Here is a 27,245-nt window from a genome sequence, read left to right as displayed (position 1 = left end):
AGATGCAGCATCCGTGTGGGCTTTAGCAGGGCTTTTTGTTTGTTTGTTCATTTTTAACACGCTGTGGAGTTGAAACGATCTGTCCCTGGAAATGCCTTTGAGTGTGAAGCTGTAACGCTGTCCCGCACCCCAGTCGGCATTTCAGCAGCACCTAGCTGGAAACCACCGCTCGGGGAGGGTCAGGGGGGAAGGTTGCTCAGTGTATGAATTCGGGCTATTGTTCGAGGCACACATCTGCCTTAAGAAATCGCACGGCACAGGCCGTTACTTATTCAGATGCAGAAGCTCCTTCCGTCCCACAAGACGGCCCATTCGAGTCACATGCCAGAGGTCTCGGCAGAATGGGCTGCAGCTGCTTCAAATCTGCTGTCTAACATCAGAAGCAGTTGGACAAACTGTACCGTACTGACTACAGTCAGGCTCCCGGGCGCCAAGGAAGACAGGGAAAAGATTTGGGATCCCAGCGCTATGTTCTCAGAGGATCTGTGGCTGGAGAATGAGAAAAACTGTGCCGTTGTTCACAAGTCGAAGCGAGGAAGGAAGCGCCAAGAGCTCCTGGCTGTGGCCCTGGGGGTGAAGGTGGGAGTCAAGGGGGCACTTCTGTGGCAACCTCTGAAACTCTTTGCCTATTCACAGATCACCTCCTTGGTCAGAAGAGCAGCCTTAACTCAAAACGACAACCACTTCAACTATGAAAAAGCACACAATTTTAAGGTAAGCACAACCTCCTATTATTTTTGGCTAAAAAGTTCTGTTACGTGCCTCACGTTATATTTTTTGCTGTGATAGGGTTTTCACTCACCCATCTATGTTAGCTCTGAGAAAAGTGTTGGAAAAAGCATTTTTCTTTCTACTTTAGGTTCCCTTGACTGCATTCTTAATATGCTTTTACATAGGCACTTTATCCAAATAACAGTTTTGCTACTCACTACACTACTTGACTGGCTTTTTAGCTCTTTTTGCCTAGATTCAGTTTTCTTTTTTGTTCAGAAACAAAGTACTTCATATTGATTGTCTTTATCTTAAAGTGTATCCGTTTTTAAATGAGAAAAAGGCCCCTTTTCAAAATCCAGCTATTATCAGAATCCAGTCGCATTTTACCAGCAAACATTTTAGAATCATTTCTATTTTCAGAAGTTGAGGGAGCTCGGGTGCTCCCTAACAATAAAGCAGAGCACAGCGGTGGTTATTGTCTCCTGGCTTTTGTTCCACCACCATATGCTAAGGAAATGCTCTCAGAGTCCCACTGAGCTATAGGATCTAAGCTTGTATTTGCTTGTCAAACTAAACCAAATAGCTGGACAAACACAGGGATGTTTAAATGGATCATCTTTTTCCTCTCTTATACATACAAAATCAGATTCTTAGAGTTTTTTGCCCCAAGTGCTGTGTCTGGCATGCTGCGTCACGGAAGTGACTCAGCTTTGAAAACGGACCTTCCAGGCAGCTTGTACTAAAATGTTTTGCCAAAAGGACTGTGCTGTTACCGTATCTAACGCTGTCAAATTGTGGTTTGATGCTTATCGGGATGGATGCAGAGAGAATAAGAGGCAGTAACAAGACAAGAAAGGAATGCATCTCAGCTTTGAAACCTCAGTTTACTTAATGCTCCTTGAGGATGATGATCTGGGTCACTGTCAGAATAGTTCAACTCATTAGCAGAAAGAAAATTTTCTGATAGTCATCTCAGGCCTGTCAGAAAAGCAGAAGCACTGATAAAAATGATTTCACTGATTTCCTCATTTAGCAAAAAACCCGAACTTCTTATTTTTCTACATATTCTGCCATGCAGACGTTGCTCTCCTCTGCAGTGCTTCTGCTGTAGTTGGCAAATCAATAATTTAATATTATTGAGCAAAGCAAATAATAGCAGCCCTTTTCTCATTCCCCCTCCTTGACCCAGTCTACAGAAAAGTCAATATTTATCTCACTGATCAGCACTGAAGGAAATGGGGGGAATACTCTGTGTTTTCTTGCTTGATTAAAGCAGCTTTCAGTCTTTCTGGGTTTTGCCCTCATTATCATTTTAATACCAAAACTATTTTAGTTTAACTAGAAAATATTTTCTCATGGCTGAGACTTTTTTCCACTTTGACCCATGCATTCTTTCCTCTTCAAAATTCCCCTTGTTTTGGCTTTGATTTATAATTGGACATGTGCCCAGTTAACTTTGCGTTTGCACAATCTAGCTGTTGTACAGTCTCGGTTCCTTTCTATTTCAAAAGAGTCATAGTTTAACTGGAAAAATCACATGATTAAAATATATATGTATTCAAAAGCTTGGCAGCACAAAATCATTGTTTTATCCTAGTAAAGGCAATAAAAAACTTAGGGAAGAAACGTTTGTTAAAAAAATATCCAGAAAAGCCAGTCAAAAGTATTACATTTACTTAATGAACAAGTATGCTCACTATACAAATGCAGCTAGTTTTCCAAAGGAATATACTAGAACGTGTCTAGTTGTTGAATAAAAAATGTGGATAGAAAGCTTGGAGTAGAATATTTAGATTTAGAAGATGGATAAATTCAAGTCTAATATCTTTAATATATTCCATATTCATTACATAAAAGGGTTAAGAAGTTATTTAAAAGAGAAAGAATGGCTTGATGGATCTTGGGGAAAAATTCTTAATGGCTTTTGACAGCGCTCAGGCTATGATGATATGGGATTTATCTGAAGGAGAACGCTATTTTGTAGACATTCAAAAAGCTGTCTTCCCCATTTTTAGGTGAATACTGATGTGTATTGTGTCATTCATCTCAGTTCATAGGGACAAAGGTTACATGTCAAGTGTCCCTCCTAATCCTGTCATAGGCAATTCTTCATGAACAAATAGACACTCTTTAGCTCTTGTCCTTTAGCCATGAAGAACCTTAAAAATGAAGGGCACATTTTTAGTGAAGCTGATGAGATTGTTGTAGATCTTACACCGAAGATCTTATCTACTAGAAAAGAGAAGGAAAGAAAGGAAGAAATAGACTCAGGGCACAAATTCAGAGCAAGGATGGATCTCCCTCCATCCTTTCCGAGCTAGTATGAAAATTAAAAAGAAGCACTGGCATTTGGAGAGTGAGGGTGCTGGGTTATGCCATTCTGACCATCAGTTCTTTTTCCTTCAGCCTCTCTTCCAAATTTCGAGGCACTCAAGACAAATGAACAAACAAAGATTTAGAATCCAGACTGATTTGTTAAGCTGGGTTCATCCCGAGCACACAACACAGTCACACAGATTTAGGTCTGGAGCTGGCGTCTGTCCAGCGGGACAACTTTGCATAAACCAGTGTAGACATACCATAATTCAGGAAAGAGAATAAATCTCTGAAGCCCTGTTTAGAAAAACACAGAGGTATTTCTGTAACTATGCAGGCGTCAGCCTAACTGTATCACAAAGTCCTCTTGCATCTTGTTACAGTTAGGATCCAGCAGGCTCTTTGGGATGCCCTTTACCTGCCAGCTGCAGTGGGGTCCCAGCTGGTGGTGAGATCACCTCATGCCCGAGGGTGGCAGCGTGGCGTTTAGGGATGCTCCACGCGTTTTGTTCTAGGCTAGGAATTCATGAGAGGGCCTCTGTGCTGCTTTAAGTGAGCAAATGCAGTTGAATAATGTGCATTTACCACAATATTGTGCCTGTTTGCCACTCTAGCATGGACAAATCCCATTTGCAAGCCGGTGAGTGGAGTAGAGGCAGCTGATTACTGGCAAGTCAGAAGACGTGCGGGGAGAAAGGAGTCTCTCGGATAAATTCTCACTTGTGTTAATCACTGCAGAAAAACACTGCTTCTGGGAGACAAAGGGTTTGGGGGAGGCATTTTTTACAGACGTCATGAAGATGATGTGTATTTATTTAAACAAAAATAACAGCAGAATCAGCTTTTCTTCCCTGCAAAGAGCTCAGGTTCAGCAGGAGACCACAGGAGAGTACAAATGCACATGTATTCAAGCGAAAGTCTGAAAAATCTCATATTTTCTTTGGATGCAAACAGAAAAGTCTTCAGACTCAGTCAGATAAACAACATAGTTGTCTCAGAAACAGCACCATATAATGCCAATAGAAAACATACGTTTCAATTCAAGGCAATTCTTAGTTTGTTTCTGCAGTATCGCTTGAGGGATTATTTTGTTTTGCCACTGTATTGGCATGCCTTAGCTTTGGTCTTAGTTTCTCCCTCTGTGAACACAGCTCAGAAACCAACTAAAACTGCATGAGATAGGACTCACGGGGGGAATTCTGTTTGGAAGCCAGGGCACTAGGGGGCTGAAGGGCGAAGATGAAAGCACAGGAAGGCGATAAGAAGAGACATACAGTCTGGTATTGGCTGAGATTGTTCAGCAGAGAAGAGAGGATGTATATAAGAAACAACTTTTCATTGAAAGAGCTGGAAAGGAAATATAGTGAAAGACTGAAAAGTACAGTTTATATTCTGAAACATCGTGGTTTTGGCTTATGTGAAGAAATGCTTCCCTCTAAATTCTTCTTAAAAGTTGGAGTTACGTGTTGACTGTAGCCCCAGGAGCCCGAGCCTATGCTGTGTGTACACAGAGAGGTCTCCTGAGACTGCAGGATTCAGTAGGGACCAATAATAAATAGATTTTGATCATGTTTCCAAAAATCTAAGCACAGGCTGTTTGCAATGATGCAGTTACAAGGGATGGGGCAAGACCTAAAATCTCATCTCAAAAACCTAAGGCCTTCTGTTACCTCTCCTTGTTTAAAACAGAGATGAGGCCAATCTTGCCGGCAAAACTCCCATTTACCATTCAAAACTGTTGTGTGCGAGCTTTGGGCTGCGTTTGAGTGCTGTGTTCCTGAGAACAAACTTACTTCATTATTTCTTTAAAATTAATGGCAAGACATAAGAGACTTAGTTCAAAACTGCATCTTCAGAGATTTTTTTTTCATCTTCATCTAAAAACTTTTTAAGATCTCCCTTTTTCAGTTAGAGATAGCGAGTAGTTCCCTGTTTCAGCTTGACCAGAAATCACCAACACTAGCTTTTCTCAAAGCTTTTCAGTTGGGAACTCGCCATTTGAGCTAAAATCCAGATCTATGAAAAATTGAAGTGAGTGAATGAGGAGAGCTAAGCCTTTGAGGGCCACCAAGCTGAAGGGAACAAGGGAAGAGTACACAGTCGGCACTTCTCAGGTGGAGCCTTCAGTCAGCGTTGATGACTATTTCCCACTGGTGACAGGAGACATCAAGGAATAAGCAGCTACCATTTTCTAAATATGCCACAGCAAGATCAGCTGAAATAAGCTTTATATAAAGTGAGCAAGTAGGCCCCAAATATGCTAGCAACTCTGATGGACTTTAAATGTGAAATGGTGCAGTTTTAAAAATCCTGAATGAGCTTTTACAGCCGCTTCTCACAAGGTTAGCTTTTGTAAACCGCTGCAAAGCAGAAGACATAGTTATTTATCTAACCACAGCAGATGATTTTCACCCACAATTAAATGCAGGTGCAGACCTACTAATTACGTGGTTATCAGTCTAAAAATGGTAAAGATGGAGGCTTAATTAGTTGTATCTGTAGCTTTCTATCCACTGAAGGTCACATAGAGCATATGCCTGAAACTCAGGTCACCAGCTGACGTTAGGTATGGCCATTTACCCCCACTAAAAGCCAGATCTGAAATTCATGCTACCCACCCTGCAAAATAAAATAAGATGAAATGAGACAGAAGTATGTGTCTGTATCTCAAACTTTACTGCAAAGTGTTGTTTCCCAGAGATACACATTTTCCTGAGAGGTAATATACCATTTCAAAAAATAAATATGACCAGTCAGACATTATAGTTTTGACCTTTTTCTGTCGAAAGGGAGGAAGAATTACTATTGCTTTAAGCTTATTCATGCAATTACTGACTGTGAATTGTTGGTCAGGAGTCATTTGTGGTCAGGCTCACATTTTTATCACTAGATCAGAAAGAGAGTTCTATATTAAAATCACAATACTTCCTCTTCTTGGGGAAAGCACTCAAGAGTATAGGCTTATTTAGGTGTGATCCTGCAGACAAATGGACCGAAAACATTAGCAAGCCAAATGCTTGGGTTAAAACATCACCGAGCTTCTTTGAAAAGGTCAGTGATCATTTTTTTTACTCTATGAAAAGTAAAGAACAGCTTTCCCCATCCCAGGGGGTGGAAGTGGCCTTTCAGCCATCCACCCAATGGGTAAGCAAGAGCAGAGAGAAGGAAAAGGAAGCACTAGCAGCCCGAGTGTGCATGATTTATGTTTTGTTAAGCTCAATTAAGTCTCTGGCCAGAACTAGTTCATACCAGACACAGACCTCACTATTTACTCTTCTTTTCAATGAAAATGAAATGCTTACTTTACCAGAACATACATCTTAAATAAAAAGGTCTTCCACTGTAGCCTTTGGAAAAGCAGTGGAGGAAGCGGCGGTGGTGTGCAACACCTGGCTGGGGAGCTGTGGGCTCTGTCAACACGCAGGGCATTTTATTCCTCCTTATTTATTCATGTGTGGACTGTAGCAAAATGAAGGTTGATCCACTGAAAAAGAGCCTACTGACATATTTTCCCTATGTGAATTCAGTTTACTTGCTGGAGTGGAAGGTGTCATTTGCTTTTATCACTAATAGGTTACAATGCGCAAAATCAGATCATTGCCCAGATGCTGCCCGCAGTGGCTCCACGTACCATTCATCCCTGACACAAATTTACAGCAATCACCGTGAGTTTTGTTCAGTGTTACTGCAGAGAAATGGACATGTAACACCATAGTCATAGTGTGCTCAAACTTGAGTGGTGCTTTTGGAACATGGGTCTTGCACCATATCTCTGGTCACACACACAGAACCAAAGCACGGTGTGTTTGAAGGGATTTTCTGTCACTGCATTTCCCCTACTTTCATGTGGTCTGTTGATGAGCATTTGAGTCTCAGAAACTTTCCTGTTTTGTTGAACTAGTCAAATAAATGCACTGACTGCAGTTCCTTGGATTTTTAGTTTTACTTTTTTCTCCTTTGACTAGTGAACCTGGTTTCCTCCTCTCTGCTATAGCTAATGTGTCAGCTAACAAAAATGATACGGTCTTGGTGTCGTACACAGCTCAGTTCTGTTATGTTAAGCCTACTGAAAGATAAACTTCCAAGATCAAAGCAAATTTCTGTCCCCATGGTTTATTTTATCTAGACTCTGGAAAGATGTGGGCACTCTGTGCTAAAGATTTACTCCTACTGAGTCTTCTGTTGTTTATCCATTTCAGTTGTTCCATCTGTCAGACCATCTGCCTCCCAATGACCCCATTTCTTTTTTTTTTGTCCCCCATTTGTATTACAGGTCCATACATTTCGAGGTCCGCACTGGTGTGAATACTGTGCCAACTTCATGTGGGGTCTCATCGCTCAGGGAGTGAGGTGTTCAGGTAGTCCTTCAACATTTTCTGTCATTCTCGTGAAATGCTGAGACATCTCTCCCACCCACAGCCTGCCCTCCCCGCAGGAGGAGTGGTAGGGATTACTTTACAGACCAAGGCAAGAAATCCTCCTGTGCAAGTTAGAGCGTTGTCTTTTTCCCCATTAGCTGGGTTAGATATGAAGCCATCAGCCCGTGGTCGCTGAGGGTGACACCCTTTTTGTAGTACCTTGGTCATGTGTGTGCCTTGGTGTATCCATTAAGAATTGATCTTTACGGTTAAGTCACCCCTGAATGATTTTGTGTTTTAAGAAAGAAGCCCTGGAAATGGAAGAACCAGACAGCAACTAGGCTTCATAACTCAGCTTTTTGCCACCAATTGTTGAGAAGTGTCTTTGTCTACAAAAAGACTGTCACCTGTTTCTTATAAAAATACCATGCATTGGTGCAAGCCCGAAGTATCCCACCTCGAGGGAAAGCAAAAAATATGACCTTCATTTTCCTAGAAGGATTAGTTTTCTGGTGCCTCTGTAACTGTATTAGCATTTTAATAGTGCTTCAGTTATTTTAAAGCTGTTTGTTCTTTTGTGAAGAATAATCATCTTGGAAAAATGCAAGAATCATCACATCATGAGCTTTTGGATTCAGCAAATGAAATAGTATTTGGTGCATTGCAAATGGGGTTTCATAACTTCTTTCTACAGACCTTCAATCCCTTCCATGTCTCACCTGCATATGCTCTTACCTCTCCCTGCCTTGACCTCCAGGCATTCCTGATCTCAGACTAGCACCGAACACATCCGACCCTGACATCTGCCTTTCACGGGTAGAGGAGGTCGTTTTTACCTAAATTTTAGACTGCAGTTTGAAGGATCACATACCTTTCACAAATGCACAGTTTTAACAAGCGCAGTCTCAGATACTGCTACAACTTGTCTGCCTGTAGGTGAATAATGGTAACACAAAGAACATGAGAAGGACATTCAAAAAGAGGAACATGAATAGTAGTTTGCTTTTCAAGCTATTTGATCTTAAACACAAGTGTGCAAAAACTGACCTCACTAATACATAGCACTGTATATGTTCACAGACATAAAATATGAAACTTATGAAAAGGCTTATTTATTTAGTATGAAACATAAAATCTCCCTCATTAAATTACCAACATTTAACTCTAAGTAGACAGATGCATTTGGATTTAACTTCACATGCTTGGACATCAGCACTGAAAACAATACAGAGAGGATCCTAACTGCAGCTGCTCACATTTGTTTAGATTTCACAGAACAATAATGTATTATGCAGTAATAATTGTATGGAGAAACACACAAAAACCCACCCAGTTCCATTAAATGTGTAGGTGTGTTTGTAGAGATTATATGATTTTTCTTGATTAATATTTTATAGAGAATAATACTGAAGTGTGCTGCAAGTAGTAGAGTCATGTTTACATTTTTCATAGCTCAGGTAGTAAATCAACATGAAAAAACAGTAAGTGACTTGCCAGTGATGATATTAGATATGTTAAGTTATCCCAAAGGGTACCAGCAGTGATGGGCATGACTGGGAAGGCATTAAAGCAGGAATCAGAGTTATGTGAGATTATGTAATTCACAATGGTGGTGTTTGCTTTACTGAGGCTTGTAAATTAATTTGTCTGAATGCTTGAATCTATTAGAAAAATTCAACTTGCAGAGATCAAGCAGTGATGTTTAAGTTAATAGAAACCCACTCATGCAAACAAGAGTAGGATTTAATTCTGGGATAAGACACCAAGAACCATTTGTAAAATTAATCACTTTTTTACATCATGCCTTTCCCAGCATTTTATGTGCCTAAGCTGACCTACAGACTAAACACAGGGAACACTTTAGTCACCAGTGAAGTGATGAGACAAGGATGGGGAGGCTGCTGATGTGGCAGAGTGAGCCAAAATGTGACATTCCAGGAATGTGAAAGGGAAAGGGAGGAATGCCAGCTCAAAGCACTGCCTCAGCCTGAGTGCTCAGGAGGATCTTAGGTCCTTCGCCCAGTAGCAGTGCTAAGCCACGAGCTGGCCAGTAGAAGACAGTCATTACTGTGCTAATTTATTAAAAGGCTGAACTAAAAAAACCAGAAGTCCCACACATTCAAACGTAACACGTAGAGCTACATGTCTGGTAGTGAACTGACCCACACCACACCAGCAGTCACCTCCGGCTCAGAGAGCTGTGAGGGACATCCCGAGCTTTTAAAGCTTTTTAACAACTCTGCTGGAGTTCACTTTGCCCACCATAAGTTTTTTACAGACTTCCATGCTTGTCCTCCTCATCTCCATCCTATTTCTTCTAGCTTTGCTGACTGATGGGGAAGTTATGCCCTTTGCTTGATGTGGTCCAAGGAAATAAATTGTCAGACAATACCTACCAGCATTAGTATTCATGAATTAACCTGGCTAACTCTGTTTACAGACTGCGGGTTGAACGTACATAAGCAGTGCTCCAAATACGTGCCCAACGACTGCCAACCAGACCTCAAGAGGATAAAGCGAGTCTACTGCTGCGATCTCACCACCCTCGTGAAAGCCCACAATACCCAGAGGCCAATGGTTGTGGATTCATGCATTCGAGAGATCGAAGCGAGAGGTTTGTGTGCTTAGGAAAGCAGCAGACACAACTGAATGAAGATGACTTGAATTAAGCGCTAAGCTAGGACATGGTAGTGTGTCACGCACACTGAAGGCAGGATGAGAGAAGGGTTTTTTCAGTGTAGGTGATACATTGCTTAGCATTAGCTAGTAAAATTAAATCACGGCATTTCATAATGCAGTTTCCTGAAATGCTTTCTGAAAACATGTCAAAACATGTATTACGTTACACTTCTGAGAGGGGTGAACTTTAAACTGAACTTTAAGTTCATGTTCATGTGCCTTTTTTCATTATTTTCTTTTAACACACCCAGGGACACTTCCGATTTCAGAGTAATCAGTTTAAATCAAATCCCTTATTAATAACCTTTCTGGGCATTATGGGCAAGAGGACACAAGTGACTGGAAGTGACTCGGACATGTGAGGTCACGGGCTGTGGCGTTTTGCAGTAGGTCACAAACTGCACAGGGTTTCTCATGATGATCAGTAACTGACTGATGGATGCCATGGCTCAGGCCAGCATGTCACAGCCAGAACTCCAGCTTGTGACAGGTTTTTGGTACGCCGACGCACGCCCGGTTGAAGAAATACCATATCCCTTCCAACACAACACAGTAATGATCACATATTTTTGCTTTGGATAGCAAATGGTTATGTCATGCTACCTGGTAAGCCAAATTTCCCTGTTAGTCATAGCTTCACACATGAGTCTCATAACGTTGAATTCATGGCATCCCAGTAATCTGCATGGCAATACACTGATACTAGCCATAGGGATTTCAAAGCCACACATCATCTACTGAAATGAATCAAAGATTTACAAGTAAATCCCCTGCGCTGTTCTGTAAAGCTCTGCAAGGATTATATCATCACTGCAGGGACAAATGGAAAGAATAGTTTGGACTAAGACAGAAGAGCTTTACTCCAGTGATAGAGCAGGAAGCTACATTGCATTTGAAATATAATCCCTCACTTGTACATTTATTGATTAAGATAAAATCTGCTGCCCACTCTGTTTTTTCAACCTCTTTAAATTTCGTTAATTGCCATAGAACTGTGTAAGATACTGATTTTGTTCTTAAGAAAACAAAGTGTATTGGATGTTATAAGTAGGTTAGCACTATACATAGTCACAATAAGGAGTTCTGGGATTAAAATAAATAACATGTGTGTAACTCTGCTTGGCTAGCTCTGCTTGCTCTGCTGGGCTGCCCTGCATTTCATGTTGGTGTGGAGCAATGCAGGGAGAGTTGTATAAGTGAGCAGGTCTCTTGTGCTGGAAGAGCTGTAGAAGGATGTACTGATGTGGAGAAGAGCAGTATCCATCACAGCTGTTTATCTGCTGTGTATACGTAAAAGCTAATAGCAAAACTGGGAACAAACGTGCTCATAGCAAAAGGCAGGCTCTTACTTGTGTTGCTATTTATCATTAAGCAACTGGTAAAAGGAAAGTAGACCTCTAAAGCTTTATTAATTACAGCCAAATCCAGGAAAATCTCCCACATAAAATTAATAAATCATGATAACATCACATGCACCACCATTAGCAAATTGCAATGTTTTCCTCTAACGTAATCAACTGTGTACCTAACAAAATCAGAAAGTATGAACTCTAAAATTCTTTACTCCTTTAAAAAACAATTTAAAATTAACTTGATCCTTCCTTAAATACTCCAGAGTTTCACATTACAATTAATAGTTTTCTACACTTACTAGATCTGTTGTTCTTGCTTTGTTGTTTTTAAGCCTGAATATTTGTTGGCTACTGAAACAAAGTTAACCAATAGCATTTTGTTTCAGGTTTAAAGTCCGAGGGCCTCTATAGAGTCTCAGGCTTCACTGAGCACATTGAAGATGTGAAAATGGCCTTTGATCGAGGTATACCATTTTTTAATCTTGTACAGTTTTAATCTAAGCTTTCAGTTCTATGGCTTTTCAGATTTGGGGGGGGGGGTTTATAGGTACCATGGTAAAGAAGCTGACATATAAGCAAAAGTACAGAAAGCAACCTGTCTTTTCTGAGTTCTTAAATTAATCTGTAGTGCTTTTCATAAGAAGAAATCATATGTCATATTGGGAAGGAATAATTAAACAGTAAGTAATGGTAGGCAGAAGGCTAAGTGCTCAAGGGACTGGATGATTGCTCAAGCTAGAAGCACAGCCTGGGCTGCCAGCTCAAGTACGAACCTAGATAGTACCAGGGGAAAGTTCTTAGTCCTATATTTAGTAGACTCGGTGCTTTACAGTACAATAATCTATTATGAGTTTAAGAACTGGGAACTCCAACTGGGAAGTCATTCTGCATGTAGCCTTGTGGAAAACACCGCACCACTGTGCACATGATTGCATCTGCACAGCAGGTGAGAGGAGCGTCGAGCAGATTGGTTGTATGGCATATTGAAAAACTAATAATTAAAACACTGCCTAATTACTATTCCAGTAGCCCTTCTTAGTTGAGTTAGCTGATTACATTGGTTCTGATGGTGCACACAGTCTTTGCACACTGGACTAATTTCAAGTATATACGTAAGTGGGTGCAGAGCTGGGCCTTCATCATCAGAAAACATGTTCAAGTACATTTAAGAAACTACATAAATATTATTCTTCTTTCCCGTAAATAGTGGTTTCCTTCCTGTGTATTTTTTTTCAGGTGTTACCTCTGCTATCTTAGGGAAAAGGGACAGACACAGTCCCGTGATTGCAAGCCCAGGTCAAGCCAGAAAGTCAGCCTGCGGGTCAGGGTACCGACCAGAGGGGTGCAGAGCCAGGCACACTCGTGGCCATGGCACAACTGGGGACAGCTGTGATGTGACTCAGGCAGGGACAGGGGGCCCATGGGCAGGAGGTGTGGGGGCTCCAGGGGAGGCTGAGCAGGGCCAGAAAGGTCTGTGGTTGGCATGTCTTGCACTTACTGCGACTGAATACTTTTTTGTTTGGAAGCAGTTTGTCATGCAGGCATCGCTGGCAGAGAAAGTTCAACCAGGAATTTCCAAAGTGACTGTTTTCATGCTATACCAAAATAGCCTTTAAAAATAATACGTATTTTAAAATGTGTTGGATGCTGCAGTTGTGAACATACGCGTATACGCGCATAGGTCAGACGTGGTTTGGGTGAAGGAGATGCCCAGTGATACGGCTGTGAAGATACGTGTTGCAGATGAGCCACATGAAGCAGGTGCTGCTGAGAGGGTCACAGTCCTCACAGGTCCCACCCCGCTCCCTGCGGGTAGATCTGGCCTGGCAAACCCTTTTGTTCTGCGTGTTAATTATCCTCCCAGTGTACCAGCCTGAACGAAACCCAGAAGGAGAAGCACAGGTTGAAGAGGGAAGAGTTTGAAGCAAGCAGATGGAAATTTCTGTCTGAGCATGACTGGAATATCGCTGCAGCTGTAGTTCATTTAAAAATGATTTGAACCATTGGAGCCAGTTCAGTTTTGCAGAAAGCATATCTTTTATTATTGTCTGTACTCATGGCATGATCTGGTGGCAATACCCATTTCAATTAGACCCACGGAAAGGAAGAAAGTGTGATTTACCAGCAAAGAAGGCAGCACCTAGAAACAGGAAGAGTAAGGCCACTAGCATTATCAGATTTCCAAAGGAAAAAAAAAGCATGGATAATCATGGAAGTGGAGTGAGCAAGAACCAGGTTTACATACAAGGGCTGTGGGGAAAACCATTGGGCATGAATTGATGAAAAGCTCTGTCTTCATTTTCTTTTATTCTCTTTCTCTTTTCTCTTCATTGTCTTACTCATGAGGGAAAAGGGCTAAGAAAGGAAGGAAAGATTGTTGCCATGAATAATGCTAAAAGCAGCGGAACAGTGAACAAAACCTAGTTAACACAATTGCATGGCTAGAGTATTGCTGAGACCAGCAGCTGGAAACTTTCAAAACTTTCCGGTTTTGAAAATGTCTTCTCCCTGAACTGAGATGGAAAAGCAGAAAGACCTCGGGGCGGGGGGGGGGGGGGGGGGGGGGGGGGAGGTTGCAGGAAGTGATTTAAATAAAGCCAAAATAGACTTTTTGTTCTGACTTGTGGACTGTGCAGCTAGAAGGTGGTTGTCAGCTGGCAGAAGGCTGAATTGGCAAGACGTTTCCAACCTGACAGCTCAGGGCTTGCTTCCATGTCAGATCCGAGTTTGCCGAGACAGGGACCCCACCCTGTCTTTTGCATTCCAGCCCCACAGGTAGGAACGTTGCTTTTCTGCTGCCCAGTTACCCCTGCTTAGCCCTAGAGGCCAGAGGAGCAGGGAATGGACTATCCCAAGGATGTAGGATATCCTAGATCTCTGTCCCAGGTGACAGAGCTGGGAGAGAAGGGACCTGAGAGCCAAGTTTCAGGTCTCACCTCCAGCAGTGCCTGGAAGGCCTTTGTTCAAATTTCATTTTCTGCCCGGAAAGTGAAGTTTGTGGGAGTTTTACAGAACTGTTGATGCCACATTCAGTACAGGAAATTAACATATTTTCTTCAAAAGTTTTTTTTTTAAAAAAAAAGGAAAATTTGTGTCTGAAATATAAAATGGAAAATTCCTGATCACTTCTGGTCAATAGATAGGTGTTGCTGCAGAAGCAGCCATATCAATGGCCACGTCACTATCTCAAACCTCTCTGGACCATGCTGCATAGCAGAAGGTAAATGTGTTTTAAAAGATCTTGGGATAGGTAGCTGTCAAAGGAGGAGCTGAGAGCAGGGGTATGAACCAGAGAACTCTTTAATTTAATAGATAGTCTTGGTACAATACTAGAGGGTGTACACTGTTCGGGAATAAACATAGTTTGGCAATTTAAAGACCATTTTTTAACCATCTGAAAACAAGGCTCTGAAGCAACCTTCTAATAAGAGCAGGGATAAAAACCTTAGCTAATTTTAAAATGAAAGTTGAGGGGTCTACGAGAAGGGCTACATGGTGTGTTGCCTGCAGTAGCAGAGCACTGCACTCGGGCATTGCAGAGGTCCCTCCCTGCCCGTCGTTTTTGAGTCAGTCCCCAGGCACCTGGCTAGAAGGCCAGTATGCTCTCGCATCTCTGGAAATACAACTTTTAATAAACGGGCTTGCAGGACACATCATTCAAACAATGCCGCCGAGCTTTCTGGTTTCCCAAACTCTTTGTCAAGCCACCAGGGCCAGAAGACAGTATGATAGAGGGGTGAGGTACAGAGGCTGTCTCGGCCATAGGGTACCTCTCCTGCTGATTTCATGTGCAGCTGAAGGGGTGCAGTGAGGAGGAGCCAGCCCTCCCTCTGACCAATTCTGCTTTGCCAAAGGGACACTCGCTTGTTGCTTCTGAAGAATTACAGCGAGAACAGAAAAGCAAAGGCAGGTTTGAAAGTTAACATCTTGGGAAGAGAGTGGCACCCCACATAATATTATTTGGACCCGGTGAAGCTGGGATAGTTGGTTTTAAAACAGGGAGAAGTTGGTCCTCATCTGATTTAAACTAAGACTCCCTTCCAAAGCTAAAGCAGTGTAAATACCCCTACTGTAAATTAGCATTAGGCTCTCTGTGGCACTGACAATGTTCCATTTCAGTGGTTTTTGTAATGAGAAGGGGGGGAATAATGTGGATTTATTTAATCTGGTGAATGTTGGTGCTGTAGAATGACAGTTGCTCTCTGTCAGCATTGTTGAGCTGTGGCGTTGTGGCATCCAGAAAACCTTCATTGTGTGCTTTATCCACAGAGCTGCCATTGTCACCAGTGCATTCTGTCCCCCCACTTGTTTGCATGACTGGCTGGTACAATACACTGGCTAAAAATATTACACTGTTAAATATTACATGAGTACTTAGAGGCATCCTAACTCATACTCACTCTTTTGCCAGTGTAGCTGAAAACCTGTCAAATGGCAAATCCAATAAACCACATAGCAACATGTTAGCATGTTAAAGGTTGTGCAATGAAAACAAAGCTTTAAGGAAGAAGGAACTTTCGTAGAGATGTAATTCAGTATTCAGAAGGCATAGCTGAGGCTTTAAGAATCTAATACTTCATTTCATTCTCTAATAAACTACTGATATATTTCGATGGCATACAAAGTCAGCTGAAACCTTTAAGGAACAGAATAAAGACCTTCTTTTTCTTGAGATATTCAAACTTTAACATAATGCAACAAAATATGCTGAGAGTCAAAGTAACACGGAAATAGAAATTATGGGGTTTGGGTAGGATTAGGTTTGTAAAGCTGAAATTAACTGTATGTTTGTAATCCAAAATTTAAAAAAAAAAAAAAAAAAAGAGATTGTATTAATATATGGCCACTGAAAATACTAATTACAATCTGAGGAAAGTTACCGTATTAAAGAGTGAAAAAAAAATATTGTGGTAATGCAGAAGGTACCATATAATATAGATATAGTTCATACATCATACAGCATTCTACTGCAGAGGATCCTCTGTGAAATGTGTCATGACTTCACCCGCAATGAATTCACTTATCTTTCTTAGTGCTTTGAATTTTAAGTGTGGTTAAATAAAAATACAAATCCAGGAATTTGGTGAGGATAAGAAATAAATGCAGCCTGCCAAGGGCCTTCAATTGCTGAGGGGGGGGGGAAAAAAAAAAAAATTACAATCGAAAATCTACCAAAGGAAAATAAAAATTGACCTTCCCCTACATACCCACTGCAGAAGTGGGTAGGTATGTTATAACAGATGTATTGTTACGCTCACTTTAAAATAATCTTCAGAGCATTTCCAGTGAACGTACATTTGTCTCTGAAGTGAAGAGAAAAATCTTTGACTTGGGAATGAATGCGTTTTTCCTACAGTAAGCGAATATGTAAATATGAGGTATGGCTGAAGTACACTGTATCTGGAAGTACTTCTCGCTGAAGTGCCCCTTTAAGGAACCTTGCTGGGCTGCTTTGTAAGAGTACTAAATAAATAACACTTCCATTTAGTGTTCTGGTGACCTGGATAATAGATGCAACCTTCTGCTTTGCTCTATCTGTTCTGATGCAGCTGCTGGCTCCTTGGAGGTATCTGCTTTCAGCGTAGCGCTCTGAGTGCTCGGTGTCCGTCAGTTAAACAGAGCTCTCCACACAAAGCTTTACAAGACTAATGCTACTGTGCCTGGAACGTGTGGATTAAACAAAAGACTGGGGCGGTGTAAACATCCTCCTAGGGCTTATTGATGCTGTATTAAATTAAATACTGATGGATGTATTCAGACTGCTCAGCTGCATCAAGAAAGGCTGCTTGTTTTAAACACTTAAGCGTATAATCTCCTCTTGATGAGAACATGTAGTGCTATTAGTCTTAATGAGAATTATGTGCATACATTGGACGGGACATATCCCTTCAAGATTAATGCCATAGGTTTGTATGAAATGTCTTCAATCAATATAAACTCTTTTACTCTGCTGTGAAAGCCTTTATCACCATCTTGGACACCGTGTATCAAGCACACCCACTCGTCTGTCTGTGTCAGGGCATGTCTACCATCACTAGTTGCAGCGAGACGAGCGAGGCGATGGCTTCACAGCACGTCAGCGCCTCGGTGGCAACAGCCCAAGCTTGTGTTTGCACCTCCTGGCAGATACAGGCAAACTCCTCTCCACTGCTCGAGCAAGCATAACCTCACATCGCCCCACGCACCGTATGGTCCTCATCGTCACCACCTCCTGCAAGGGAAGCGGTGTTATCCTCACTTGGAAGGCGGGGATTAAAGTCTGAGGGGTATAACTGATCTCAGAGTAGCCTGAGGTAGAGCAGGGGGTTAAATCCAGACAGCCTTAGCCCCTGCTTGACCAGTGTCCTACCCCATCTTTCTAGTGGAAGACCGCCAAGGACAGGCCCCCAGAGGGGAGGAGAGCAGAACTTCTCAGTCTGAAGAAAAATGTGGGGGTGAAGGTACTAGGTAGTACAGACCAGGTGTAGTCATTTGAACTTTAAAAATAATAGTGCTCCAGCCTCACTGCTAGTTCTTGCAATTTCACTCATCGCAAGCCATGCATGGGTCAAGGGCTCACCAGCCACACTTGTAAATGTCAAGCTCATGTGATTAAAAGTGCTCCATAATGGAGTTCTGACTAACTGTGTCATAATATGTGGCAAACAAAATGTATGTCATTTCAGTTGCATAATTCATCTATTTAGCTGTTCATCCATTGCAAGTATCCATATTCGTTTAACAAATTGCGATCCACATTTCAGTATAAAATGTATAGCTAAATGCCATAGCATGTCTATTTAAATTCAAATCTTTGCTCTAAATAAATAAGTCCAATATGAAGACATTAGAAGACATCCAAAAAGTAAGATGGCTTTCATATTAGCTAATCAGTATAGATAGATTAGTGCAGGACTTAAAAGATTCAGATGTTTCCTCTGATTCTTCCTGCTGGTCTCCTGAGGGTCATTGGAAATTTGTGTTATTTCTCTGTGCCTCTGTTTCCCCAAGTGAAAATTAAAAGAATCATTCATATTCCTGTATGTTGATCTGTGGATAGCAAACACAACATCAGAACGAGTTATTAGTAGCTTATTTTCAGGGAATAAATGGGCCAAATGCAGTAAATACCTTATTAACATGATTTTTCATCCAACGTTAAAACATTATGTGTGAGATGGTACACTGCAGATATTATTGATGTTGTCACCAGCCTCTCCAAGAGATGCAAGCAAATAAATTGTTTACTAGAAGATAAATGAACTACCATTCCTCATTCATATATGGTAAAGTTGGTAGCAATATATTCTCATTTAAGCCTCCCAAATGCTTTCAGGTTGTTTTTCCTTGTCAGGTTGGACACAATAAATCTGAATTAGAAGCCTAGCCTTGCTTCAGTCAAAATTAGCCTGGTTTCAAAAAGATTTCCTCCTCCTCTTCTAGATGGTGACAAGGCTGATATTTCTGCCAGTATTTATCCAGACATAAACATCATTGCTGGAGCACTGAAGCTATACTTCAGAGACTTACCGATTCCCGTGATCACCTATGACACCTATTCCAAGTTCATAGAGGCAGCAAGTAAGTATTGCATAGTAATTTGTACTGATCTTTAATTACATTTCCCACCCATAAACCTGTCCATGTTAAAGAAGAAAAGACAGACAACAAATTGGAAGCAAGGGCATCGTTCTGTTCATTACTTCTCTGCCATGTCCTTCTTTCACATGAAACTTTTGCCTAGTTGTTAATCAGATAGGACATTGTGCAGTTTAAAGAAATAAACGTAGGGTGTGAAAACAACTGACTGGTTTCAGAAAGTGTGGTTTCACTGTTGGTCAGTGAAGCTGTGATGTGCCCTGGGATGGGGTTTTGAATGGAATCGCCTGCTCTTTTCTCGTAAACCACCCAAATTCTGTACCAAGAGGTAGAATGTCCAGTGCCATTGCAAGGACTTCATCTGGCACTGGGAGGATCCCAGGGCTGGTGCCACGGCCACAGCGCTGACTGCCAGGGACATGCAAAGCTGGGTGATCAGTGAGGGGTCAGGGTTAGTGACCACTGTGAGCCTTGAAGATGCGTCCCATTTCCCCTCTGTTTTCCCCATCTGGCCTCCTTTGGCACCAAATCTGCCCTGCAGACAAGCACGCCCCCTCCTTCAGGCGGTGAGGGGTCGGAGCAGTGAGACACCCCCACAAAGCACACCTGCCTCCCAGTTCAGGTGCATCCACTGTTTATTTGAAGTCCTACAGGATCTAACCCCTGCCCACGTGGGAGGCACATGCACTTACCCTCCGCCCAGAGCTAGCAGGTCGTGGGTGCACGCTGTCAGGGAGGGAGGAGGACAGCAGCATTCGTTGCCACAGTGTTGACAGAGAGCGCTGAGATTTGCCTCAAATTCTGCTTTCCAGGGCACAGCCTTCCGTGTAATGATAGTCCCTAATGAAAACTCAACAGATAGATTGCATCAAAATCAGATTATTAGGAAAAAGGTCAAAGAGCTGAGGTATCTGAGAAGTAGCATGCTTTCCTCTTTAAAAAGTAGCGTTAGTAATTTTGAAATGGCACCCAGTATATTGATAAGCAGCAGAATGGTCTGTCTGTGTGACTGTGCTGCCTTCCCTTCCCCTCTGGCTTACCCCACCTTGCACTCCCCATGCACCTACAGATAACTCTCTCCTGCACTCTGCTCCTCCTTCTTGGCAGAGAAATTATTCTTGCTCTTCACTTGTCCTCTAAAGAACATACCCAGAGGAAGCAGTTCCTATCATGTCGCTACATCAATCTCTTAAAAGAAGGACATAGAGGTTCTTAATCTTACAAGATTTTGGGCTCCATTAGTATGAAAAGTAATGCAGCAAATATAACTCTGACTAAGTTCACAGTTTATGAATCTATACTTTTCATGTAAAATACATGTAAATCCTGCTCAGATTTTTAGAGAGATTGCCAAACAGTCTGAAGTGAGCACTGATGCTCTTCAATCACTGATACCTACGTATTTAAATATGTTCAGAAATCTTTGTTTATGTAATTCCATGCCATTTCAATCTCTAGCTAAACTTACATATCCAAGCATAGTCTCTAAAAGCATATATCCACACTCTCATCTGGTTGTGAAGGCTAATGGAAGTAATCTCATGTAAGATTTTGGAGTCAGATCTGGGCAGAGTATTATGAAGCACTTAATGAAGCTCGGGTACTGTACTTATACAGGCCTGTAGGTAGAGCTACAGGCTATAGAGACAACTGTTGGGTGGTCTTTGTTGCTGATTTCTCTGTAAAGCCATTTTTTTGGAGGCCGCAGAAGCTGCTGATAAGCTCCATGTTTATGAGTTTTTTATCCCTACAGGCACAATCAGTGGCTCGCAGATGACTCCATCATAATAAGTTAGCTTCCTGAATTATTGCTGTTTACAAATGGAAATCCCTATTAACATTAATCCTGTTTGGTGTTTTTACAGAAGTCTCCAATCCTGATGAACGACTAGAAGCAATACATGAAGTGTTGATGTTACTCCCTGCTGCTCACTACGAGACACTTAGATACCTAATGATTCATCTCAAAAAGTGAGTTAATTGGCATGTGGGATAATTCTTGAAGAGCTTAACAATTTTCTGCCTTGAAAGAGAGATATTACAGAAAGTACCAATAAAGTTTCCATTAGGGCACTGCCACTAGAACAGTAATGTTACAAAAAAGCAGACAAGCTATGTTTGTACAAATGCATGTAAGCTATGCACATACATAGCCTAGATCCTTTTGCTGGCAGATCACTGCAAACCTTTGAAGTGTTAATTGAGATTTGTCATGCTTCCCCGGGGCAGATAATATATGAAAAATACTGGAATTGTAGGTACCTCAGAGATGTGGTAGATGTGCTTCAGTAAGTCACTTGATGGTGCTTTGCTTCTGCCTCTCCTTACCTCCTGATTTGTCTTCTTGAATGATAACCCTAAAAAGAAAGGGCTGTCTCTTACGAGTTGTTTGCTCATTTCACAGTTAAGAATCAAGCAGAGCCTATGTTTATACAAGTAGTAACAGAAATGCAGGCCTTTACCAGTTACATCTCTTTTGGATTTAAACACACTCTGCCTCATTTGCTTTCCAAAGCTTCTTTAGGCATACATAAGGCATACATAGGGCTTCACGGGGCATACAAACATTTCAAAAGTGCCTAAATTTCATTACTGAAAGTGACTTGGCAGTGTACTGCCAAGTTTTCCAAATTTTCAGCTAGGTATCTAGGAAAACTATGAAGTGCTCCAAAGCCGGTGCCTCACTTTCACTAATTTCAAGGAAAACTGTTTTTCAAAACCATGCCAACTCTACTTTGCTACTTTGGGTATTTACCTGCCTCAGAAAGTCTTCTTTGTAAGTTTTTAAGCTGAGTGGAGACTGGCACTGTCATCTCAAAGCAGGCTTTCATTTAAGGATGTATTGCCCAAGATGCCCCTTGTCTCGGGTTAAAGTTTGTGGTGCTACTTGGAAACAACAGAAAAGGGCATAAGGGAGGAATAAGACTACTCACCTTTTATACAGCAATACCTTGATCTCTTCTTAGTTGTCCACTACTTGCAACACAGTTGCAAAATTGGAGTATTTTCTGGGTTTGATCTGCACTACTGTGCACTATTAATGCCAACTTGAAAAGAAAAAGACCTCAACTCATGGAAAATTGCATCAGAGAGCTTGTGTGAAGTGCATTTCATGCTCAATCAGGTTCTCATTATGCAGAGACTTTTTCTCATTTTGGGTTGGCTCAGGTCATAACAACTGAGTAATTTTTCCTTTCAATGAGACGTTACCTGGGCATGCAGGAGCTTTTCTGGACTCTGCAGAAACGAGGTGTGCAAATATCCACCCTTGTCAGCACATGTGCATGGACAGCTCAGGATGAACCGTGCTGGCTTTTAAGAAGGCCCGTGGAAGCTGTAGACAAGTGACCTGCATTCAGAATCTGTACTCTGATGTCCCGGCAGCAAATTTTTAATAAACAAGTACTGACTTGCCTTCCTTCTTTTTCATGAACTGCAGTACAGGCTTTGGTTCAGCTGTTGAGTTGAACTACTGATGAGACAAAAATAGTCCAAACAGCTGATGAAGCTTTCTCTCTCAAATACCTGCAAGTCAGGCAATGAGTTTCTTCTCCTTTCCCAAATAATAGCTTTCAGCGTCTCTGCAGAAAAAAAAGTGCATGTCAGTTCCTATGGAGAGTGTCTTGGAGAGATCTGAATGCAAAAGAGGGAAGGATCCTTTAGGTTCACACTATGCTGTTCTGTAGATTAAACACAGAGTCCTAACTCCAGCCTCACAGGGCTCTTCCTGCACGGAGAAAACTTGCGCTGGTGTCGAGGAGTCTATGTAAAGACTGCAGGATCACAGCCTCTACAGCAGCGCTGTTTCTCAAAAGAAAAGAAACCGCACTGAGTTGTTGAAAGGAAAATCCAGAAAGAGGACAATGTCATCAATGAAAAACGAGTTTGTCAGTCAAATAATTAATTGCTTTCTTCAGTTATCTTTCTGATAACTTTTTGCTGAAAATTGGAGGAAATACAATAGCATGAGCAGTCCCTCCTGTGATGAAATACATAGAGCTCCATCCATGCCGACGTTGCGGTGAAGCTGTGAATCTTCTCTGTGTTCACCTCAGGCCATGCAGCAAGCCCCACGCTCCTGCACAGAGGTGCTAGTAAGGTGCATGTGGCGTTGCTTAGCTGTTCAACATCTGTGCTACGTACGTCCACAGAAGGAAAGCAGAGTGTTACACACACACTTGCACAGAACTGGTTTGGCCTGGGCAGCCTTGGTTTGTCTTTCCTCCTTGCAAAGCACAGCTAACATATCCACACTAGAAGATGAGGACATATCTCTGAGTGGGGGCACTAATGGATTTCTGTCCTGAAAGCAAAGAGGATCAGTGTTATTCTGTGACAGAGCCACTTTTGGCAGAGAGCTAACAGTAGAAGCAAAGCCTCATCACATAAGGACCTTGAAAACAAGGGAAGAGCAGATTACTGCTGGTTTCAGCCTCTCTGTGCTCCCCTGATGGCATGAGAGAAGCCACTGCCGCGGCCAGGGGCGGTCTCGGCTGTTGCCAGAAGAGCTGGCTCCAAAACCAGGTGTGCTCCACCCTGGCAGAGGAGTCGTGTAGGGAGGAGATGTGAAACCTCACCCGTGCTGTGCTGAGCAACTGCAAGTGTGTGCTCCACGGGGGACCGTGACCGATGAAGGGACCGTGGCTGTCTGTACGCTGCCGTGCGAGAGCGCTCTCAGGGCCGAACTCAAATGCCAGAGGCTTGCTGGGACAGCACTGACGTGATCCAGCTCTATTACCTGGAGGAAAACCTTGAGCACACTTTGCGTTTTCCAGCATGCCTAACCAATTTTCCAGTCAGGGCTGATTTCTCCGCAGCTCGGACAATCCTTGGTGGTCTTTGTTTGCTCCAGCCACACACGGCCTACCTATTCTGGTATTTACATTATATGACCCGTCAGGGAACGAAACAGACTGGGCTCCTTCCTAGAAGTGCCAGTTCCCTGCCAAGGATAGGCGGCATTTGTAGCAGCCTGACTTTAGCAAGCCGCCTCTCCACGCTCCGGGATTCAGCCTACCCCCCAAGTGTAACAGGCAATAGGAATCGCCCAGCTGTTGGTCGGCCTGAGGCAGCCAGCGAGGCAGAAATGTGTGAAGGGGTGGGTTCCTGCAGGCTGGAAGCATCTCTGGGAGCACAGGGGTCACTGGTAGTAGGAAGAAAATCTGGGTTTGCATTTGGGAAGCACACCCACACCTCTGGCGAGATGCACACCAAGCACAACGCAACAGAGAACTGGAGGTACCGTAGCGTAGGGGAGTGCTCATACGTCAACATTTAAACCATGATTACGCTTTCCAAAAAAGCATTTGCCACTAGTTCTTATACCCTAATGGATAGCCACATGGAAAAATCACTTAAGAGTCAGGTGAGGGGTGTTTGGCAATCACAGCCCCACCGCAGTTACATTGGACTTGCTGTGGAAACAGTTACCAATACGGAGTGAAAGTAAAAACTGTTACTGAAAAATGTCATTATCTGCCACTGCTTGATGTGAAGCAGGACAGCAGATTAAGATGCATAGATTCTTTTCTTCTGGGAAGTAAACAGCTACCTTTCTGTTTTGTTTTGTTTTCTGTTTTAGGGTTACCTTGCATGAAAAGGAGAATTTTATGAATGCTGAAAACCTGGGAATAGTGTTTGGGCCTACTTTAATGAGACCTCCAGAGGACAGTACCCTTGCTACGCTGAATGACATGCGGTACCAGAAGTTAATTGTGCAGATTTTAATAGAAAATGAAGATGTTCTCTTTTAGACAGAGAGGCATATCTTCAAAGCCATTTGTTTAAAAAAAAAAAAAAAATTAGTTTGAAGGAAAAACAACATTTCTTTACATTTTTTTAAAACATAAAGGAAAAGTTCCTTGACTGCACTTCAATTTCTGCAAAGTTGCAGATGGATGCCAAAATGTTTAGGGAAAGCCTATGTCTCATAGACATATGCCTCTTTGTAGAAGGGAAATAAAAGGTCAGAAAAAATCCTCTTACCTTGTATCTTTTGCCTTGCCTCAGATGTATATTTGTTTTGAGAAGTTGCAAACAATTTTATTCTTAACTTATTAAGAAACACAAAACATATTTTAATATGGCTAGAGAAGCAAAAAGGTACTTAATCAGTGTTACTTGTATACGCCTATACATTTCCCTTTCCATGAGACATAATTATATATGTCAATTGTGAAACAGAACCTATATTATAAAGATATTTTTACTTTACCTAGCTGAAAGAATGGCATTTTATTTTAGCAAACTATAAATCAATGCGGTGCATTGATTATTTTCCACGTAATTCTTTCCTGCATTTTTGCTATGATATATTGAAACCAATTACCACTAATGCAGTATTATCTTGACATACCTCTTTCATTGCAAGTGTTTTAAAGGAGAATTCTTTTCTTGTGTGTATTCCAGCTTCCCTTAGGTTTCCTTGCATTTAGGCACTAGCATCCTAAGATTGTACACATTTAGCCATTTGCTGTTTCCCAAAACATACAGTATGTTCTCTCTTTTTGGTTTTGTTTTTCTTTTTTTTTATTCCCATGTAAAATATGGTATTGAGAATTTTTCAAAAGTCCTAGTGGTAGCATCAGTTTCACATGCCAGATTTTTCTTGGATTACAGGAATATGTAAGTTAAGTGATGCTGGGACACTGGATATTTTCTGGCCTTGTTGAAAAGTTAGCACTTTTGGGGGTTAATTATGAAGGATTTGGTTTTTCTGTAAAAATCGAGTTATGTTTTGTCATGTTTCTGTATTTATAAACGTACAGTAAATCTGCTAAAAATTTAGGTATTTATCTTGAATGTGTTTCCTGATGGTTGGTTAAAAAAAAAGAAAAAGGAAAGAATGAATGTGTAGGAAATGTGGGAGATGGTAAATTTAATTATTACCAAATTTTAATATTTTTCTCCCCTCACAAACATTGACCTACAGAGTTCATAGTCTAACTGCAACTTATTCCTAATGTTAAAACTGTTTCTCAGCATGAGAAGTTTCTGCAAGCATAGCAAAACAACATACTTTACTACCAAACTCAATTTTCAATACAAAAAAAAAAAAAATCTAATAATCCCTCATCTTGATTGTTTGTATCATATGCTTGGTAACTCAGTGATGCAGTTTCCTGAATTATTTCAGGGAGCACATGTTTCTATTCAAATTGAAAAATATGTGTAACTATGATAATGAAGGGAGGTGGAGGGTATGACTGTAAATTTGTTGTCTTCTAGAGAAATAACTAAGGGCTAGATAGATTAACCCAGATCGCAGAGCAAATGCTAAATAGTCTGAGTTCCCAATACTTCCATAGATCCTCCTGCTTTGTACAGGACTATTTGTTGTAGGTTACGTACTACTTAATACTGTCATAAAAATGATCTGAAAATGGTTTTATTTTGTGAAGTGAAATATGCTTTGTAATTTATGATAGTGTAAATGGAAGGAAAAATCCCATTAAATGTGTTGAAGAGTTCTGGTGTCTGTCACTCTGACCACATGGCAAGCTGCCAAATGAAAATCAATCGCTAATTACCATCCCGACATTGCTGGAAACTTTCCTGCTTGGAAAACTTAGGACAGTTTTACTGAATGTCAGCAGTTTCAGATTGGCACCGGGATGCCCCTACCACCACAGCCAAGCCTATGCACACGTTTCTTTTCTGTGACCACCCTGAGCCACCTCTGTGTAAAACTTCAAGCAAGCAACAAATACGCAGTACCAGTCCAGTCAATATCCAAGAATCAATGCCACCGGAGCACTTTTCCGATCCCTTGAACACAGACATTTGACTAACAATTATTTTCTTTATTTTTTTCTGGTCAGTTCAGTAATGAGTAGTTTTTTTTAAGTCAGGAACAATATTTTAGTACCCTTTCTTGTTATTTCTGTAGGAAGACGAGCAAGCCATTTCTGCTTCTGCTTTTCCCTTTTCCTCTACCATGAGCATGCTGGTAGCTCTGACGTGTCTCACAGTCTGGGGTCTTCAATACACGTCCCATCCTGAGGATCTGATGACATTGCAAAGCAGTGTGTTTAGAAATGCCCACGCTTAGTGCCCGTGGAGAGCAGGAATGTCTAATCTGTTGGACAGAGGGAAGAGTATGAATCTGCATCGTAAAACACAGATATCTAATGAATTGTTAGTGTTCATCTCGGCTAACTGATTAACCCATGTCCGACACCCTCAGGGACACACTGATCATGGAGGTAGAGGGACCCTGTCCCCTCCGTACCTCATTAGTGCCACCTTG

The 27,245-nt window shown here is 41.7% G+C and overlaps 1 protein-coding gene across 1 annotated transcript; it reads left to right on the top strand.

The window, feature by feature from the left end:
- On the top strand, positions 1 to 26,466 carry LOC104366824 (beta-chimaerin). The gene is made up of 7 exons (XM_009973813.3): positions 1 to 714; positions 7,304 to 7,388; positions 9,829 to 10,002; positions 11,806 to 11,883; positions 18,842 to 18,979; positions 20,863 to 20,968; positions 24,579 to 26,466. Exons 1-7 carry the CDS (start codon positions 277 to 279, stop codon positions 24,748 to 24,750), a joined length of 1,191 nt encoding a protein of 396 aa, XP_009972115.3. The 5' UTR covers positions 1 to 276; the 3' UTR covers positions 24,751 to 26,466.
- Positions 26,467 to 27,245: the final 779 nt, after the last annotated feature.

The sequence above is a fragment of the Tyto alba genome, unplaced genomic scaffold (assembly GCF_018691265.1).
Source record: "Tyto alba isolate M040663 unplaced genomic scaffold, T.alba_DEE_v4.0 Super-Scaffold_38, whole genome shotgun sequence".
Lineage (NCBI taxonomy): Eukaryota > Metazoa > Chordata > Aves > Strigiformes > Tytonidae > Tyto > Tyto alba.
The sequence above is the reverse complement of the archived record's forward strand: the minus strand, read 5'-3'. Positions and strand labels throughout refer to the sequence as shown.

Excerpts from the sequence above, each read along its gene's own strand:
- LOC104366824 (XM_009973813.3), top strand. The coding sequence starts at position 277 with ATGCAGAAGCTCCTTCCGTCCCACAAGACGGCCCATTCGAGTCACATG. Across the intron at positions 10,003-11,805 it reads TCGAGAGATCGAAGCGAGAG|GTTTAAAGTCCGAGGGCCTC; the intron begins GTTTGTGTGCTT and ends ATTTTGTTTCAG. Across the intron at positions 11,884-18,841 it reads GAAAATGGCCTTTGATCGAG|ATGGTGACAAGGCTGATATT; the intron begins GTATACCATTTT and ends CTCCTCTTCTAG.